General features: G+C 38.3%; 1 protein-coding gene across 1 annotated transcript in view; it reads right to left on the reverse strand.

Annotated features, from left to right (window-relative positions):
- LOC124254974 (ubiquitin carboxyl-terminal hydrolase 24-like) overlaps positions 1-21207 on the reverse strand; it is a 292052-nt gene that overhangs the window by 199103 nt on the left and 71742 nt on the right. Inside the window, 6 exon segments of the mRNA XM_046688817.1 lie at positions 219-295; positions 650-761; positions 5830-5961; positions 7228-7380; positions 9896-9979; positions 17221-17382. Coding sequence (XP_046544773.1) covers positions 219-295; positions 650-761; positions 5830-5961; positions 7228-7380; positions 9896-9979; positions 17221-17382 — 720 coding nt within the window.

Genomic DNA, 21207 nt, shown 5'->3' on the forward strand with positions numbered 1-21207 from the left:
CACGTTTCACCTTCACTGGTCCAGTGGTTCTGCAGCAGATGTTTCCTATTCATCGAAATGTATTATGATAGCATGTAAATGCATTGTCAAATTGCAAAGGTCAAATCAATGTAGAAATGTAAACTACATGCCCCAAACAGAACATTCTTTCAGCCCCATTGATGGCAGTCTCTTAAACGTCTTGAACATTTTGTAAATCTGCCTACTCACATACTCACCAGAGCATTACCCGATCGCTTCAACTTGTGCTCATACAGATTGACACTCTCAAAGAAATTCTTGAAACATGTAAATCCTGAAACATAGATGAATTTGATATTCAAGGTTCCTTTTCTGACACAACACATGACGATGTTATCTCCTCCTACATCATATCATAAAGAATCCAAATGTAGGGGTTCTTTGTCCTTGGTTACAAATCAAGAGTTATCTGTCCTTGTCCCCTCATTACCAGCTCATCAGCACTCGGTATCCCAGCAGGAGAAAGAAAGACAAGCATGAGTCTTGTTGTGGCAGGATAAGTATACCTAAATTCATTCTTATCCTGACACATTGCAATGCTTATCCCACAGGTGACAACTGCGTTTAGAAAGTGTAAAGAACATATCAGGAACATTTCATGGTGGTGCACACTTTAGAAAACTCTTACCCTTTTCACTTAGTTTTGCTGGATCAAGACGTAGAATCTCTTTCTGGAAAAGTTGGTTTTGTGTTTCTGCCTCCAGATCTGTTATCCCTTTACTGAACCACTCATAGCATGTCTGCAGTCGAGCACAGATAATAACTTCATTGAGAGGCAATTTAGTTACAAGTTTGAGTACAGAGTAAGGATAGCATATGTGGATGAACAATGTCTTTATAACAATTAGGAGTGATGTTTTGGTGTATGTTCTAACACTATTATCAAGCAAGTGATGTGAGAACCTACACTGAAACATGGCTTCTAATGGTACTGAAGAAGTTGTTCATCATACATAACAGTGGTTGATGGTTCTCAATTCTTTAAAAATGGAATCTTCTTTGGGGTACATATATACATTTTCTGCAACTGAAAATGTCTTGTGAAAGTTGTAACAATGTTTTCAGAAAAATATTGTACAAAATAAAAACATCTTTTTTATTTGTTATACAGCCCCCCACCACGTAGCATTACCTCCCTTTCCACAGCCAAGTACCCCAAATCATCGTTCCTTCTGCTGACGATATACACTAGTGAACAGAATTGGGGGGAGGTGGAAGGTACTACCCTAAGGAAGATTCTCTTCAAAGAATTGAAAACCTCTACAGGTTTGGCTAATTCGTTTTCAGAAGAGATCTTCCTTGGGGTACACAAATGAATAAACACAGACTCCCAAAGACCGAAGTCTTGGGAGAAGGTAAATTCTGTTAGCATAAAAAAACAACCAAATAGCGAAAAGCATAGCCGAAATAATGTTGGCTCGCCATTACACTTACCTGGTCACGTGATGTGCGGCTCAAAGGGAGGCATGCCAGAAGGTGACCCACAAGGGGGTTTCGTGCTCATTTCTGATCAGAAACATGTTAAGCACAAAGAACACGTAACAGTGTTCACCCCAGCCTTGCCGCCACCATAACAGCAGAACAACTAGGTACCCGTACGAATCCCCTTAGGTTGTTGCGACATCCAACATGTGAGCAGGTCCCAGATGTGGAAGGCTGGGTAAGAGTAGGAAGTTTGATAGGAGCTGTCACGTGGAAAGCAGGATCGATCTTAGGCTTAACTATCTGGGAGGCGAATATGGACATGATTAGTATGAAAAACCGGACATCGCATGAATATCCCTTACCCTACTACCGGAGGTCACCGCCACAAGAAAAGCTGTTTTCCATGTCAATTGAATGGAAAAAGCCAATAGACCTGAAAAGGCAGGACCGGACAGCCAATTCAGATTGACAAATCCCAACGTGGGCTGGTTTGCCTAATAGCAGGTCAAACCCGATCCATGCCCGCTAAGAAGCACTGTACAAAAGAGGGCTGCCCCTGAAGAGCACCATCAACAGGCATGTTAAACGTGGAAATAGCCATGGAGTATCCACGAATAGTGGCTGCCAAACCTTCTTCCAAACGGGGTTGAAGGAACTCCATAACCCGAACTAAATCCACAGAAAAGGGATCTGCAATCCCCCTATCTGAACTCCAGTGTGCATAGCGGGCCCATCTATCCTCATACTGAACATTTGTCAAAGAAGACGCACCACCTGGCCCTGGACATGCTCCTTGAAGCTCTCAAGTAGGGTTTCAGACTCTGACCAGCATCCGGACACCGACAGACTGCCCAGACAACACCCCCACCCGGTGAGGGATGCATCAGTTTGAACTGAATGAGCCGGCACCAGGAGTACTAAAGGGATCCCCCTGGAGAGATTCCTGGCATCGGCCCACCACTGAAGGTGAGGAGACAACCACTCGGGAACTACCAGAGACTTCTTGTGATCCTCTGAATTAGCCCACAGACTCGCCAAAGCTTGCTGTATAGAGCGCATCCTCAACCGTGCCCGCCACACCACCTCTACGGTCGCCGCCATATGACCCAGGAGCCATGTCCGTGCTGGAGCTTGGGGTCATGAGAGGAATGAAGGCATCATCTCCCGTATTCTCGTGACACTCTCAGACGAGTAGGAGAACAAACCCTCGTGCATTGTGAATCTCACCCCTAAGAAAACCAGATCCGGGGTGATTCAGGTAAGGGTGACAACACCTTCCTTGCGACCTTGCTATTTGCGCAGTCACCAACATGAGTTTGGTGAACACCCGTGGAGCAGGGGAGCACCCGAAACTGATAACAAATCCCGCGCAAGAGAACTGAAGGTAACACTTGAATGAGAGATTATCGGTACATGAAGAAACGCATCCATGAGATCGACTGACGTGAGCCAATCGCCGGGCTGAACTGAGGAGATCACCGAGCGAATTGTCTCCATCTTGATTGATGGAACCTCTATCATGTGATTCAACCCCTTGAGATGCTTGATGGGTATTTAAAAGTTGGAAGGTAACATAACAACATATGGTATGGATTTACAACTTCTTTGATATTTACAAAACAACGTTTCGGTGCTACTTTTTGCCCCTTCATCAGGTGGATGAAGACACCATCTCCCATGAAGGGGCAAGAAGTAAGCCATTCACCGGATGAAGGGGCAAGAAGTAGCCCAGATATTTTGTGTTGTAAATATTAAAGAAGCTGTAAATCCATACCATACGTTGTTATGCAACCAACTGTGGTTGAACATGGCACAGAAGCCTCTGTCCTTTGTGGGTACAAGGAGGTGAGGTGAGGTGAGGTGAAATTGGGTTTAACGTCGTGCTTGAGAATATTTCGCTCATATGACGTGGGGTACAAGGAAGTATGTGGAGTACATGCCCATGTGTTCCTCGCCCAAGGGTACATGCTCCATAATGGACTTGTCAAGCAGAGCCTCCCTAATCACCTGCTGGGACCCCAGACACAACGTCGCGTCGCGTATGAGACATGGCAGACCTCAAAGAGTCACACATCAGGTGGGTCTGCACCTCAGTCAACTGACCACAATGGGTGAAACGGGATTCCCCTCTGTTTCCAGGACGGACCTCTGAAGCGAGGAGAGGTGCGCACCATGGATGGCAACCCTGATCTGCTGACCTGCATTTCGCAAATGCTCCTCAAAGCTTTGATACAACGCACGCAGAGGGGATCCCGCGCAAGGGAAAAAGGCGGAATCAGCCTAGCCTGCTTGGCTAATGGAACAGCCGATGAGGAGGCCAAGCCTCCCCCAGGGTGACTGAGGAGAACACACATTCATCCACCACAAGAACCTGAAACAGTGAATCATCCCCAAGCTGGTATCGTATCTGACCGACCGAAGGCTAGGGGTCGACCACGTCTCGAACCAGCGATGGTAGAACGCAGAACTGAGTCGGGTAGACTGCCTAGGAGCAAAAGCCTCCCCCGGAAGATGGAACTCAGTCAAACCCTGTCACTCTAGCGGCACTGCAGCCTGAGGTAGTATGACAGCAATATGCTAGCGCACTTCCCCCAAGGCTGAAGAAAACGGAAAGCACCCTCAGAGCCATCCACATCCCCAACCTCTATCAACTATGGCTTCAAAAATCTGCCGTGCGCCTTCTTGCACACGTTAGGGGTAAAGTCAAGGCACAGCTCGCAAACATCAGGGTTGTCCCCAACCCACTCTAAACAGCAAAGAAACTTGTCATGTCTGTCGTGGAAAATAATTACAGCTTACACGGATTTAACATTGAAAATACATGAACAGAACGCATAAATGAAACAATTGATTTCAATAAGCAAGTTTCAATTAACGTGAACCAGATGCAAAATTCCCACCATTGAATACTATTGATGTAAACCACGTGGAAACATACGTAATTTACAACTATAAGTCACGGTTTTTTAGAAATGAATAACTGTAACGTCTCCAGAACGTTTTCATAACGTAATAAGGATAATGTACTCACAGTATTCGAAGTCTCAGACATTGTCAAAGTTCTCAGTCTTATACACATGTGTGGAACGTAACATGACAGCAGAAGGAATGATGATTTGGGGTAGGGATGTATCTGGCTGCCCACCACATGTGTGGTAAGGCAGGTAATCCCACATGGTGGGGGGATGTATAACAAATAAAAAAGACTTTTGTACAATATTTTTATTCAAACATTGTTACAACTGACACACGACATTTTCAGTCGCAGAAAATACATATATGTACCCCAAGGAAGATCTCTTCTGAAAAAGAATAAGGTTGAGTAATTACCCAAGACATGAGAAATGCCAAATGTGAACCTTTGTCAGTTTATCAAAGTGTTGTTACCACTAATTATGAATGTTATAAATTCCTTAACTGAACATCAAATGAATGATGACAAATAAACAGGTATAGATTTATACCACCAAACATGGATGACATCAAGGGAGTAATAATGGTTGTATTGTATGCAAATTGTATGCAAAAATACCCAGAGATATTTGTTGCCATTTTAAATACACAAACAGAACTTCAATGTTGCATAAAAAATATGTAAACACGTGCTGTGTACTAAAGTTAATAATTGTATATACAGATTTACCTAAGTGGAGTTTTTAATTGTAGCAATGGCATAATGGGGTTGATTAAATATAAGGCTTCAAATAGATCAAATTTGTATTTTTAATAGAATATATCAGTTTTAATGACTGTTGTGACAAGCGGGTATGCACAACAAACAGAACAGCTAAAGGGTTAACGAAACACAGGGATTGTCTCAAAATTGTCCAGTCTGAAATATTTTTATTGTCACTGTCAACTGTAATAACGTTAATAACTGACTGTTGCATGACATAAACTGTCCTTTTCCCCAATACAAAATATGGATTTCAGTTTTAATTTCATCAATGCACTTAGCCCAATATTGTCTAAACTATTTTTGACCAGCTTCCCCACATCTCATAACTTGAATGTTGTGTTGCTTCTGCCAACATCGCCCTTGACTGACTGACTGAGTTTGGTTTTACGCTGCTTTAAGCAATATTCCAGCAACATCACGGCGGGGGACACCAGAAATGGGCTTCACACATTGTACCCATGTGGGGATTCGAACCCGGGTCTTCGGCGTGACGAGCCAACGCTTTAACCACTAGGCTACCCCACCGCCCCTCGCCCTTGACACTACCCCAGACAAGTTCTATAGGGTTCAGGTCCCGAACATAGGGTGGTAGTCTCAGGACTGTTGAAGGCTGTTGTGTTAGCTTTTGACTGACATAAAGTAACTGACAATAGTTGATGAAGCTACAACAGGTTTTGTGAGTAGTACAGCTGCCAGGAACTTACTTCCCTCTCCCAGTCACAGGCCCGTGGGTTAGCTACCATGGTGGTCCAGACATCACGTGCCTTGCTCCATGGCAGGTACAGAACTCCCTCCTGGAGAACGTACTGCAGGAAGTACAGGTGTGTCGACATGTACTGAAATAACATACACCTAATCAGCTGACATACAGTACCAGGTTAAATACTATATTACTCTTACATATCATCATGATCAACACTAAAGGTTACAGAGCAACTGTACATCACCTGAACTTAAAGGTCACATGCAACGTAAAACACAACTTTGCAGATTCTGATACCTTTCGGTATGGACTTACCGAAACAAATCATCAAAAATGCAAATTCAACTTAAAAAGTTGAAAAATAACGCGATGAAAAAAAACTGCGTGAAATCATAGTTCAAATGATTCACTAATTTTCCTCCAGCACTTGGGGGAATTCAAGTGGTTTCAACAGCTGGGCTGCGCTCATAGCACATGCGTAGTGAAATAAGTTCGCGCAGGTTGGAAGCGGGTTGTCCGGTGAATGCTCGGAGAAGGCTTTGGTGTGAGCTATTTTTTCTAATGTTTTGTTGATATTTCACAGGCGCAAGCTTTTTATATGTTATGACAGTAGATTAACTGTTTATATAATTTCATTTGTCTATTTCATCACACGTTCTTCTTACCGAGTCACTTCCTCAGTTCGATACTTAAAAGCAATGTCATTATTTAGTAGCGTTGACAGAATTTCTAACTGTGATATAGATATGTCGTTGTCACAGATAAAACTCAATGTCTGTTTTATTGACACCTATGTGTCTGCCTGCCTGTCTGCTAATGACAATATTCAATACACAACTTCGATCGCTGACCACATGCAATTTGAACTTAACACCTATCAAGCTATACACCATAAACAAAAACGCATTGATTTTTGGCCCAAGTTCGGTCTCTGTCACATTATGTATAATTACACAGACAAGCAGGTGTGATACTTGTTCACATGACATGTTATGATGTCTGTTGATTGCAAAATGTTATACACAAAAAATGAGCATGTATTTACAAAACCCAACATCTCTATATACACACACAATGAGCCGTGCGGGCATCTGCTAATGAACCAGACGTTACACTTGAGTGCACACCCACCCGCTCTGACTGGGTTCCGTATCCCGGCTGCTTCGTTTCTTGGGAAGTAAACCCAAGTACAAAATATTGCACTTTTGATTTGCGATTGTACGCTTATATTTTTGTTTATATGTTTTTTTCCATAACCAGCAATGTATATTATATGTCATGAAAAAGTCATAATTGTGTTTTAATTATGTTTGATTTTTTGGTTGCATGTGACCTTTAAGGATTTGTTGCAATTTAGATGAGACTATAAATGATGTTAAATTCCAATCCTCCTACTTACATCAGCATGTGTATATCTACCATCCACCACTGAGTTTTCCTGAAGTGGCTGACCATCACCAACCAAGGCAGTTGCATTCTTGTGACACTTGACTAAACTGCTGCTCACCAACTTGATGACGTCACAGTTCTTGTTCAGTTCATGTATGACGCCCTGTAGACAGTTATGCAAAAAATAGTCTACAATGTCACAGGGGGATAGGTATAGTATATATCACAGACTGACAGGTATTGTGTATATCAGAGGTAGAGGTATAGTATATATCACAGACTGACAGGTATTGTGTATATCACAGAGGTATAGGTATAGTATATATCACAGACTGATAGGTATTGTGTATATCACAGAGGTATAGGTATAGTATATATCACAGACTGATAGGTATTGTGTATATCACAGAGATATAGGTATAGTATATATCACAGACTGACAGGTATTGTGTATATCACAGAGATATAGGTATAGTATATATCACAGACTGATAGGTATTGTGTATATCACAGAGATATAGGTATAGTATATATCACAGACTGACAGGTATTGTGTATATCACAGAGATATAGGTATAGTATATATCACAGACTGATAGGCATTGTGTATATCACAGAGATATAGGTATAGTATATATCAGACTGACAGGTATAGTGTATACTGTTTTGCCTCCTCACACCTGTGATAGAAATCTTGCAAATAATTTCAACTCCTATTTTGTCTCTAAAATAGAGAAAATACATGGTGACTTGGACAACACATGCTCTGGAGAAGACATAGCTTTTGATTCTGCTGTGTTTTGTGGAGTTCCTATGAATTGCTTCACCGAGTTCTCTGAGGGAGAAATTCTTACTTTAATAAAGAAAGCAAATCCACAACATGTGATCTTGACCCTATGCCGACAAAGATTCTACTTGAATACATTGATGTCCTTTTTCCAGTGATCACAAGGATTGTCAATAAGAGTCTATCAACAGGAATAGTTCCTGTTAATCTCAAAGAGGCAGTGGTCAAACCTCTTCTAAAGAAACAGGACTTAGACGTGTCGATCCTTAGTAACTACCGACCTGTGTCCAACCTATCATTCCTTTCAAAAGTGCTTGAAAAGGCTGTGAAGTGTAGACTCTCCTTACATCTTGACAGATTTGACTTACTGGATAAGAATCAGTCTGCATATAGGCCAGATCACAGTACTGAAACAGCGCTGCTACGCATTATGAAAAATTTGTTGACATCTGTTGATGGTGGGTGTGTTGGCTTGTTGGTTTTGTTAGATATCTCAGCGGCATTTGATACCATCGATCATGAACAACTCTCAGCAACACTGAGGGAGTCAATAGGTATTGATGGAACTGTACTGAAATGGTTTATATCATACCTTTCTGGTCGAGTCCAGTCAGTTTGTATCGGTGATTCAAATTCTGAAACTGCCATCTTAAAGTATGGTGTTCCTCAAGGATCTGTCCTTGGGCCCATCCTATTCACACTGTATACTACTGATCTTGGCAAATCTCTTTCAACCTCAAGTATAAATCATCATATGTAGTATGTACACAGATGATACACAGTTACTTAAAAGTTTTCTACCCCCAAAATGCATGCCACTCTGTGACTGAACTGGAAGTGTGCACTGATAGCATCAAGTCCTGGATGACTATGCACAAGCTGAAACTAAATGACAGCAAAACGGAGGCTCTTCTTGCAGGAACTCTGCCTAAACGGTTCGCTGCTGGTGTGAAGACTGTTCGAGTAGGAGACTCTGAGATTACAGTTTCGGAATGTGTCAAGAATCTTGGTGTGGTTTTCGACAACAATCTATTAATGGATGATCACATATGTAAAATCTGTCACTCTTTCTAGTTTCATCTAAGGCATATTGGTTCCATTAGAGATCTTCTCTCTACAGATATGGCGCATATGCTAGTAAGAACACTTGTATTGACAGTACTTGATTATGCAAATAGCTTGTTGGGAAATCTAACCCAGGAACAGTTTGCAAAACTCCAACAGGTACAAAACACTGCAGCACGGATCGTGACCCGAACGAGGAAGTGTGCACATATATCACCAGTGCTTACTTCCCTACACTGGCTCCCAGTCCAAGCTCGAGTCCAATACAAGATTCTCACATTGACATATAAATTTGTCAATCAAACGGCTCCTGCCTATCTGACAGAATTGATTGAGAAATATGAACCTTCTCGGACACTAAGATCTGCTGATCAGTTACTTCTTAAAGTACCCAAATCCCGCCTCAAAAAGTATGGACAGAGATCATTTGCTTACATGGTCCCAACTCTGTGGAACGATGTTCCCTTGGGAATAAAGAAATCCCAATCACTGACAATCTTTAAAAGCTGCATAAAGACTCATCTCTTCCAAAAATTCTATAAAGATTGATATACCAGTGAAAATATAGCACCTCCACTGCTGTGTATTTACATTTTGTGTAGCGCCATGAGCAGACACCAAGTGCCTGGAGTTTTGGCGCATAACAAATTCACTGTACTACTAGTGTATCACAGAGGTATAGGTATAGTATATATCACAGAGGTATATTAACATCACACAGAGGTACAGTATATATCACAGAGTAAGAGCTATAGTATAAAACACAGAGGGAGAGATATAGTAAACATCACATACAGGTATAGTATATATCGCAGAAAGAACTTACCTTATCAGCCTTGTGGAAGCTCTGCTTGATGATATTCTTGCTGATGTTGATGAGCTGCCGTAATGCTGGCAAGACAAACGCTCCCTACAGAGACACAACAGAATGGGAGTGAAAGTCAAAGAAGGAAACACATGTTGAACATAAGAAAGATTCAGCTGACAGATAACAAATGTTGCTTTTAACAAAATGATGGAATCAAACCCAAATGTTGGTGGCAATTTGCACAGTTTAAACATGTGTATGCATTCCCATGTACCTAATACATGTTTTGTTTGTTGTCAGTAATAATCAGTAAATGGAAAGTCAATCCAATGTCAGTAAATAATCAAGTATGGAAAGTCAATCCAATGTCAGTAAATAATCAAGTATGTAAAGTCAATCCAATGTCAGTAAAACAATCAAGTATGGAAAGTCAATCCAATGTCAGTAAATAATCAAGTATCGAAAGTCAATCCAATGTCAGTAAACAATCAAGCATGGAAAGTCAATCCAATGTCAGTAAATAATCAAGTATCGAAAGTCAATCCAATGTCAGTAAACAATCAAGTATGGAAAGTCAATCCAATGTCAGTAAATAATCAAATATAGAAAGTCAATCCAATGTCAGTAAACAATCAAGTATGTAAAGTCAATCCAATGTCAGTAAATAATCAAGTATGGAAAGTCAATCCAATGTCAGTAAACTATCAAGTATGGAAAGTCAATCCAATGTCAGTAAACAATCAAGTATGGAAAGTCAATTCAATGTCAGTAAATAATCAAGTATCGAAAGTCAATCCAATGTCAGTAAATAATCAAGTATGGAAAGTCAATCCAACGTCAGTAAATAATCAAGTATGGAAAGTCAATCCAATCTTAGGAAATAATCAAGTATGGAAAGTCAATCCAATGTCAGTAAATAATCAAGTATGTAAAGTCAATCCAATGTTCGTAAAACAATCAAGTATGGAAAGTCAATCCAATGTCAGTAAATAATCAAGTATCCAATGTCAGTAAACAATCAAATATGGAAAGTCAATCCAATGTCAGTAAATAATCAAGTATGGTAAGTCAATCCAATGTCAGTAAACAATCAAGTATGGAAAGTCAATCCAATGTCAGTAAACAATCAAGTATGGAAAGTCAATCCAATGTCAGTAAATAATCAAGTATGGAAAGTCAATCCAATGTCAGTAAATAATCAAGTATGGTAAGTCAATCCAATGTCAGTGAACAATCAAGTATGGAAAATCAATCCAATGTCAGTGAACAATCAAGTATGGAAAGTCCATCCAATGTCATCAAATAATCAAGTATCGAAAGTCTATCCAATGTCAGTAAATAATCAAGTATGGAAAGTCAATCCAATCTCAGTAAACAATCAAGTATGGAAAGTCAATCCAATGTCAGAAAATCATCAAGCATCCAATGTCAGAAAACAATCAAGTATGGAAAGTCAATCCAATGTCATAAAATAATCAAGTATCGAAAGTCTATCCAATGTCAGTAAATAATCAAGTATGGAAAGTCAATCCAATGTCATAAAATAATCAAGTATCGAAAGTCTATCCAATGTCAGTAAATAATCAAGTATGGAAAGTCCATCCAATGTCATCAAATAATCAAGTATCGAAAGTCTATCCAATGTCAGTAAATAATCAAGTATGGAAAGTCAATCCAATGTCAGTGAACAATCAAGTATGGAAAGTCAATCCAATGTCATAAAATAATCAAGTATGGAAAGTCAATCCAACGTCAGTAAATAATCAAGTATGGAAAGTCAATCCAATCTTAGGAAATAATCAAGTATCGAAAGTCAATCCAATGTCAATAAACAATCAAGTATGGAAAGTCAATCCAATGTCAGTAAATAATCAAGTATGGAAAGTCAATCCAATGTCAGTAAATAATCAAGTATGTAAAGTCAATCCAATGTTCGTAAAACAATCAAGTATGGAAAGTCAATCCAATGTCAGTAAACAATCAAGTATGGAAAGTCAATCCAATGTCAGTAAATAATCAAGTATTGAAAGTCAATCCAATGTCAGTAAACAATCAAGCATGGAAAGTCAATCCAATGTCGGCAAATAATCAAGTATGGAAAGTCAATTCAATGTCAGTAAACAATCAAGTATGGAAAGTCAATCCAATGTCGGTAAATAATCAAGTATGGAAAGTCAATCCAATGTCAGTAAATAATCAAGTATCCAATGTCAGTAAACAATCAAATATGGAAAGTCAATCCAATGTCAGTAAATAATCAAGTATGGTAAGTCAATCCAATGTCAGTAAACAATCAAGTATGGAAAGTCAATCCAATGTCAGTAAATAATCAAGTATGGAAAGTCAATCCAATGTCAGTAAATAATCAAGTATGGAAAGTCAATCCAATGTCAGTAAATAATCAAGTATGGTAAGTCAATCCAATGTCAGTGAACAATCAAGTATGGAAAATCAATCCAATGTCAGTGAACAATCAAGTATGGAAAGTCCATCCAATGTCATCAAATAATCAAGTATCGAAAGTCTATCCAATGTCAGTAAATAATCAAGTATGGAAAGTCAATCCAATCTCAGTAAACAATCAAGCATGGAAAGTCAATCCAATGTCAGAAAATCATCAAGCATCCAATGTCAGAAAATAATCAAGTATCGAAAGTCAATCCAATGTCAGTAAATAATCAAGTATGGAAAGTCAATCCAATGTCAGTAAATAATCAAGTATGGTAAGTCAATCCAATGTCAGTGAACAATCAAGTATGGAAAATCAATCCAATGTCAGTGAACAATCAAGTATGGAAAGTCCATCCAATGTCATCAAATAATCAAGTATCGAAAGTCTATCCAATGTCAGTAAATAATCAAGTATGGAAAGTCAATCCAATGTCAGTGAACAATCAAGTATGGAAAGTCAATCCAATGTCATAAAATAATCAAGTATGGAAAGTCAATCCAATGTCAGTAAATAATCAAGTATGTAAAGTCAATCCAATGTTCGTAAAACAATCCAGTATGGAAAGTCAATCCAATGTCAGTAAAACAATCAAGTATGGAAAGTCAATCCAATGTCAGTAAATAATCAAGTATCGAAAGTCAATCCAATGTCAGTAAACAATCAAGCATGGAAAGTCAATCCAATGTCGGCAAATAATCAAGTATGGAAAGTCAATTCAATGTAAGTAAACAATCAAGTATGGAAAGTCAATCCAATGTCGGTAAATAATCAAGTATGGAAAGTCAATCCAATGTCAGTAAATAATCAAGTATCCAATGTCAGTAAACAATCAAATATGGAAAGTCAATCCAATGTCAGTAAATAATCAAGTATGGTAAGTCAATCCAATGTCAGTAAACAATCAAGTATGGAAAGTCAATCCAATGTCAGTAAATAATCAAGTATGGAAAGTCAATCCAATGTCATAAAATAATCAAGTATGGAAAGTCAATCCAATGTCAGTAAATAATCAAGTATGTAAAGTCAATCCAATGTTCGTAAAACAATCCAGTATGGAAAGTCAATCCAATGTCAGTAAAACAATCAAGTATGGAAAGTCAATCCAATGTCAGTAAATAATCAAGTATCGAAAGTCAATCCAATGTCAGTAAACAATCAAGCATGGAAAGTCAATCCAATGTCGGCAAATAATCAAGTATGGAAAGTCAATTCAATGTCAGTAAACAATCAAGTATGGAAAGTCAATCCAATGTCGGTAAATAATCAAGTATGGAAAGTCAATCCAATGTCAGTAAATAATCAAGTATCCAATGTCAGTAAACAATCAAATATGGAAAGTCAATCCAATGTCAGTAAATAATCAAGTATGGTAAGTCAATCCAATGTCAGTAAACAATCAAGTATGGAAAGTCAATCCAATGTCAGTAAATAATCAAGTATGGAAAGTCAATCCAATGTCAGTAAATAATCAAGTATGGAAAGTCAATCCAATGTCAGTAAATAATCAAGTATGGAAAGTCAATCCAATGTCAGTAAACAATCAAGTATGGAAAGTCAATCCAATGTTAGTAAATCATCAAGTATGGAAAGTCAATCCAATGTCAGTAAATAATCAAGTAAGGAAAGTCAATCCAATGTCAGTATATAATCAAGCATGGAAAGTCAATCCAATGTCAGTAAACAATCAAGTATGGAAAGTCAATCCAATGTCAGTAAATAATCAAGTATGGAAAGTCAATCCAATGTCAGTAAATAATCAAGTATGGAAAGTCAATCCATTGTCAGTAAATAATGAAGTATGGAAAGTCAATCCAATGTCAGTAAATAATCAAGTATGTAAAGTCAATCCAATGTCAGTAAAACAATCAAGCATGGAAAGTCAATCCAATGTCAGTAAACAATCAAGTATGGAAAGTCAATCCAATGTCAATAAATAATCAAGTATGGAAAGTTCATCCAATGTCAGTAAATAATCAAATATCCAATGTCAGTAAATAATCAAGTATGGAAAGTCAATCCAATGTCAGTATATAATCAAGCATGGAAAGTCAATCCAATGTCAGTAAATAATCAAGTATGGAAAGTCAATCCAATGTCAGTAAATAATCAAGTATGGAAAGTCAATCCAAAGTCAGTAAATAATCAAGTATCCAATGTCAGTAAACAATCAAGTATGGAAAGTCAATCCAATGTCAGTAAATAATCAAGTATGGACTGACTGACTGACTGAGTTTGGTTTTACGCCGCTTTTAGCAATATTCCAGCAACATCACGGCGGGGGACACCAGAAATGGGCTTCACACATTGTGCCCATGTGGGGATTCGAACCCGGGTCTTCGGCGTGACGAGCCAACGCTTTAACCATTAGGCTACCCCACCGCCCCAATCAAGTATGGAAAGTCAATCCAATGTCAGTATATAATCAAGTATCCAATGTCAGAAAATAATCAAGTATAGAAAGTCAATCCAATGTCAGTAAATAATCAAGTATTGAAAGTCAATCCAGTGACAGTAAATAATCAGTAAATGGAAAGTCAATCCAATGTCAGTAAATAATCAGTAAATGGAAAGTCAATCCAATGTCAGTAAACAATGACTGACTGACTGAGTTCAGTTTTACGCCGCTTTTAGCGATATTCCAGCAATATAACGGCGGGGGACACCAGAAATGGGCTTAACACATTGTGCCCATGTGGGGAATCGAACCCGGGCCTTCGGCGTGACGAGCCAAAGCTTTAACCACTAGGCTACCCCACCGCCCCCAGTAAACAATCAAGTATGGAAAGTCAATTCAATGTCAGTAAATAATCAAGTATCAAATGTCAGTAAATAATCAAGTATGGAAAGTCAATCCAATGTCAGTAAATCATCAGTAAATGGAAAGTCAATCCAATGTCAGTACATAATCAAGTATGGAGAGTCAATCCAATGTCAGTAAATAATCAAGTATGGTAAGTCAATCCAATGTCAGTAAATAATCAAGTATGGAAAGTCAATCCAATGTCAGTAAATAATCAAGTATCCAATGTCAGTAAATAATCAAGTATGGAAAGTCAATTCAATGTCAGTAAATAATCAAGTATGTAAAGTCAATCCAATGTCAGTACATAATAAAGTATGGAAAGTTCATCCAATGTCAGTAAATAATCAAGTATGGAAAGTCAATTCAATGTCAGTAAATAATCAAGTATCCAATGTCATTAAATAATCAAGTATGGAAAGTCAATCCAATGTCGGTAAATAATCAAGAATGGTAAGTCAATTCAATGTCAGTAAACAATCAAGTATGGAAAGTTAATCCAATGTCAGTAAATAATCAAGTATGGAAAGTCAATCCAATTTCAGTAAACAATCAAGTATCCAATGTCAGTAAATAACCAAGTATACAATGTCAGTAACCAATCAAGTATGGAAAGACAATCCAATGTCAGTAACCAATCAAGTATGGAAAGTCAATCCAATGTCAGTAAATAAGCAAGTATGGTAAGTCAATCCAATGTCAGAAAATAATCAATTATGGAAAGTCAATCCAATGTCAGTAAATAATCAAGTATCTAATTTCGGCAAATAATCAAGTATGGAAAGTCAATCCAATGTCAGTAAATAATCAAGTATGGTAAGTCAATCCAATGTCAGAAAATAATCAATTATGGAAAGTCAATCCAATGTCAGTAAATAATCAAGTATCCAATTTCAGCAAATAATCAAGTATGGAAAGTCAATCCAATGTCAGTAAATAATCAAGTATGGTAAGTCAATCCAATGTCAGAAAATAATCAAGTATGGTAATTCAATCCAATGTCAGAAAATAATCAAGTACGGAAAGTCAATCCAATGATTAACATCATGAGCATCAATCTACACAATTGGGAAATGATGACCTGCATCAACCAAGTCAGCAAGTCTGTCCACCGTTAGGCACCTCTTGCGACAAATGTGGGTTGCGAATCATCAATGTTTTCATGAGCCTAACACTTGATAACAGGTTAACTTCAAACAAGCATTTAAACTTTGGGTAGGGCTTCTGAGTGGCTTCAACATGATTTTATGCAAAGACATTTTGCTCAGGACCAAATGTTAATCACATGTCATTTATGACAAAGCTATCAAGATACCAAATCTGTTCAAAACTGCCTACATTCTCGAGGACCTTTTGATTGCCAAATCGTTGTACCCCAAACATGTTTTCTGTTTCAAGGTGCCCTTAGTAATATTCCCACTAAATGACAGTAGTTAGTCCATAAATAAGCGATTCTTGACCAGACAATCATATGATAGATATCAGGAGCATCAGTCCATGCAAATGTGATTCAATAACATGCAAACTACTAAGCAAGTACATCTCATCAGCCAAAGGAATTACCTAGTCACCTCTACAACAAGCTGGGGTCATATATTCAGACCTGGAAATTCTCACTGTTTCTTAACCTGTTTTGAGGAGCCTCCTTAACACAATGCACAAACTATACACAATGCCATTTTGTGTCGAGGAGACTCAAGTAACTTCTTTTTATTCCTGTTACTTTACTTCACTTTCTGTCTTCTCACAATCAGTGGTCATGATATTGCTACAAGTGGGTGAAAAGTTTCAAACCTAACTATGCAAGACTGTGACGACCAAGTGTGTTGTTATTTTTCAACATAATCCCCTCCAAGGTTTGCACCACTTCTGGCAATGATGCCAGAGTGCATGGATCTCAGTGATGTAGAAGGCCTCATCATAGTGGTGTAATAAGTCCTGCGCAGCAGAAGTGACACGAATTTGCACAATGCTTCCCACAGTTCTTCCTTCAAATTTGGGAAGAGGTAAACATGTGACGGTGGCAGATCTGATAAATACAGAGGATGCTCTATGAGAAGCACCTGATCACAAGTTGTGGTTCTATCTTACCTTTTTAATATCATCCACACATTTGATGACATATTGTAGTTTGATCTGTTCCTTGACACTGTATGAATCACTTAGTATTGCATGGTGTTCATCCAGTGCTTGCTCTATGAGGTGAGTTGATAAAGCTGGTAGATGGGCCAGGTCCCACAGCAGCTCCAGCACCTGAAATACCAATATGATCAAACAATCCTGGAGAAGCAAATTACATTAAAAAATGACTTGATACAATGAACCTTGTAAGGGAGGACCCAAACAGTCCAGAAGCCTCCCCACCTTCTTAACAATTCTTTACATGTTTACTGCATTCTTGACAATAAGACCTATGAGTCAAGCCACATAATTATGCTTGCATGTCAAAAAGTAAAAAGTATTGTGGATGCATATTTTATAAACTGCCTCAGCAAATAATATGCTAGAACATTTCTTGTTGATGTTATACCAATGGAGGTTGCTTAATTATTCAAAACACACAAATTATTTAAAGAATGACAATGGTCTTACATAACTGCTAATAAAATACACTAACTCAAAGAGGCTGCTTAATGTTTTAAAGAAGAGAACTGTAAAAACCACCTGATCATACGAAAGAGCTTCCAAAATTAGTGCAAACGCTAATAATTCAAAGAATACTACCTCTAACACCTGATCACCTCTTTCCTGAAACTTGTTTTCTGAATCAACAGGTTTAGCTTGAATTTTGTAAGTCCATGTTTTTGTGTTGTCGTTCTTTCTAGTGGGCCTCCAAACACAGAAAAATACATAATTGTTTCTGGGGAACCTAATGAAGGTACTGTGGGATTTCTGGGGAATGGATTTCTGGGCCTTTACCTCAAGTTGTAGAGGCTGTACTCAAAGAACTGTCATCATTGCTGATACTGTTCCAAAATTCTTACAAATATGTCCCTCTCACACTTTATTGCCGAATCCCTTGGTGGGCCCAGATTACCCCCGATCTCGGTGAGAAAGACAACCATAAAACTCACAAATCTAATGCTTATTGATAAGACAAATAGACCTGTGTTTGATGTCATGCTGCTGTATTGATATTGTAGTGCATTATGACATCATTAACGGTCAACAGAGTTAAATAGTTAATTCATCCTCAGCTGTATCTCTATCGGCCAATTAAAGATCACATATACTCTAGGGGGGTACAAATACATAAATCACTAACTCGCATCACTATAAATGAAACCCCGTCATAAAAACTACTCACTTCGGTCTTTAATTAACTTAAATCGACCTTTTTGACAACAGTGCACAATTCTCACCCGCGAACAAAATTTCAACCAATCACAGCGAGGCGTCTTTGTGACGTCATATGAGGAATAGATATGAGGGCCGATGCAGAATTCATCTACATTTCAGGGGTAAATTATCTTGTTTACAGGTTTGTATAAACCTGAAATCGTGACAACTGTTGTGGAAAATGAAAGCTATATGTTCTCACAATCTACTGTCATTTAATTTTGTCTCCTGCTTTGCCTAGTTTCCAAGTTACAACTTGTTTTCATACACGATTCTGTCAAAATCGCTTGGTGTCGTTAGGCCTTATTTGTATAATGACTGATCCAAATTGATCCCATTCCTGTGTTTTTTTTATACCTCGATATTTAATCATGTCCTGTAAAAAATCTGTTTGTATTCTCAAAACAGTGTCGGCCCATAAGTTTTCACATGCAATACAGCAATTAATACTCCCTTGTTGTAACCTGTGTTAGGTGGTATAAACCTACACGTTATTTGTCATCATTCACTTGATGGTCAGTTAATGAATTTATAACAAGTATAATTAGTGGTAACACCACTACCTGACAAAGGTTCCCATTTGGCATTTCTTGTGTCTGGAGTAAATATTCAACATTATAAACATCGATCAAAGGATTAACCGATAACACGCTGATTGATTAATTACTTTTATTTTACACAGCGGATTTGTCAAAAGGTAGTGTTTATGTATGTAGATTTACTAATCTATACTGAATACACTCTGTCGTGTCGGTGTCTGCGTAAAAACAACGTCCTTCTTTCAAAGGATTAACCGCCAATACATTGATTGATTGCCCATTATTGGCTAACTAAATTACTGTTTTTAAAGAAAGGAGGCCATTATGCAATTAGTTGCCAGGTGTGCTATCTTGGGTGACCAATGAGAAATACCTGAAAAGATTTATCACTTTTTCGTATATTAAACTGTTAAAAGACACATCACTTGGAACAGCTGCAGATGAATGGCATGTCACTCGTTTTTGTGGATATTGATGGATACATTCCTCGAACAAGCTAACAGCCTGACATTGTTCCTAGAACTTTAATCTGTTTAAATTTTAATATTTGCATTTTGTTTTTATTCATTTGTCGTAGCATTCAACAGAATCATTGTCTTCGCCGTGAAGTGTAATGAGACAGACAACATACACTAGGGTGTGTGTGCGAATTATGATTCACATTAGCAAACTATAAAATGTCTAGATATTACAATTCTGCAGGGGCGGATACAGCTTTTTGAGAAAGGGGGGGGTGCACACTATTGAGAAAAGGGAGGGTGCACACTTCATTTTCACCCGAGTTTCAATGGTCATTTAATAAACTTTCAGGACAAAAGGGGTCGCACCCCTGCACACACCACCCCCTCCCTCTGGATCCGCCTATGTTATAAATTCACTATAAGTATCAGCATATCGTCTGCTTTTTATTTAGTTTCAAAATGCATAAAAGTTTAAACTAATTAGAATCCTTTTTGTGAAGAAAATAATGGACCTAACAGCTTGGATACTAGATAGCACTGAAGTTCGATGTACCAGACAAGGCTTTGTCAATAACAAACTTTGGTTCAACAGCCAATGGGGGTTGACGGATGTGGTATGGCCAGATCAGATAGGACAGTAGGGCCGCCTAGCTCCCCCATGTTAGACTGATTATCTATGGTTATCTCAGTGTCTGCAGGCACCTTGGCTGCAGTCTTGGAGCAGTTTCATCGACCATCAGAGCCATATTAGAAGCCAAACCTTAGTTAAATCATTTGACAGAATATTTCAGAAGACAAGTAAACACAGCTTGCAAATTATGAGGATAACTCCTGCGGATAGCACTTAGAGGACCACTAGGAAGAAAGACAACAGAAAACCATAAACAATTTTATTCAAGTTATTAAACCTGCAGATTCAGAAACAAGTTTCAGGAAAAAAGCAATCAAGTGGTGGAGGGATGTATTTGTAAGAATTATGCACCATCTCTCTGATCCACACTTTAGGCATTTTGAGCCACCCTTCAAACAATCTTGCTACCTTACTAACAGAATTATAAGCACATGATGCCTAAGCCAGTTCAAGTTTGAAACAGAAAGTCAATTGTTCCAAACTGGGCAAATAGATACAGCAGTCCCTCTTACCATACCCATTGGAGGCTGCCTATTAACTGACATCTGTCAAGTCACTGTGGTCATTTCAATGAGACAAAAATATGGCATATGTGCTACTTAATAACAGGCAGTCATGTGGAGCTTTTCATATATACCGTATATTACCGTCTATAAGCCGAATTTTGAGGACCAAAAAAAGCAGTCTGTAGAAGGGGGTCGTCTTATCCATGGGTCACGTTTTCGTCAAACTTTTTTCCAGGGGTAAGAAAACAACATCGTATCACTTCCCGTGAACAAACAACAGAAGACGACTTTGTCAGTAGAGACGTCAAATTTGCAATTAAACATCACTAGACAAGATTATATGTTGTTTTTGCTGGGCATTGTATTATTTGCAGGGATAAAGATTACCGTGTGTATCTGAGCAGGAAATAGCAATCAGCTGTGCGCAAACATGCACAATAATATAACGGGACGAATTCTTACGCAGTCATCAGTCAAATATAATACAGAATACTATTATTTAACCCAAAGAAATATATCCTAGCATTGTGTAATTTTAATTACAGTTTTTGCTCTATAAATTAATTAAGATTAAGATGACTGTGTGTATTTGAGTCGGAAAT

The sequence above is a fragment of the Haliotis rubra genome, unplaced genomic scaffold (genome assembly GCF_003918875.1).
Source record: "Haliotis rubra isolate DU_JTF1 unplaced genomic scaffold, ASM391887v1 Scf589, whole genome shotgun sequence".
In the NCBI taxonomy this organism is placed as follows: domain Eukaryota; kingdom Metazoa; phylum Mollusca; class Gastropoda; order Lepetellida; family Haliotidae; genus Haliotis; species Haliotis rubra.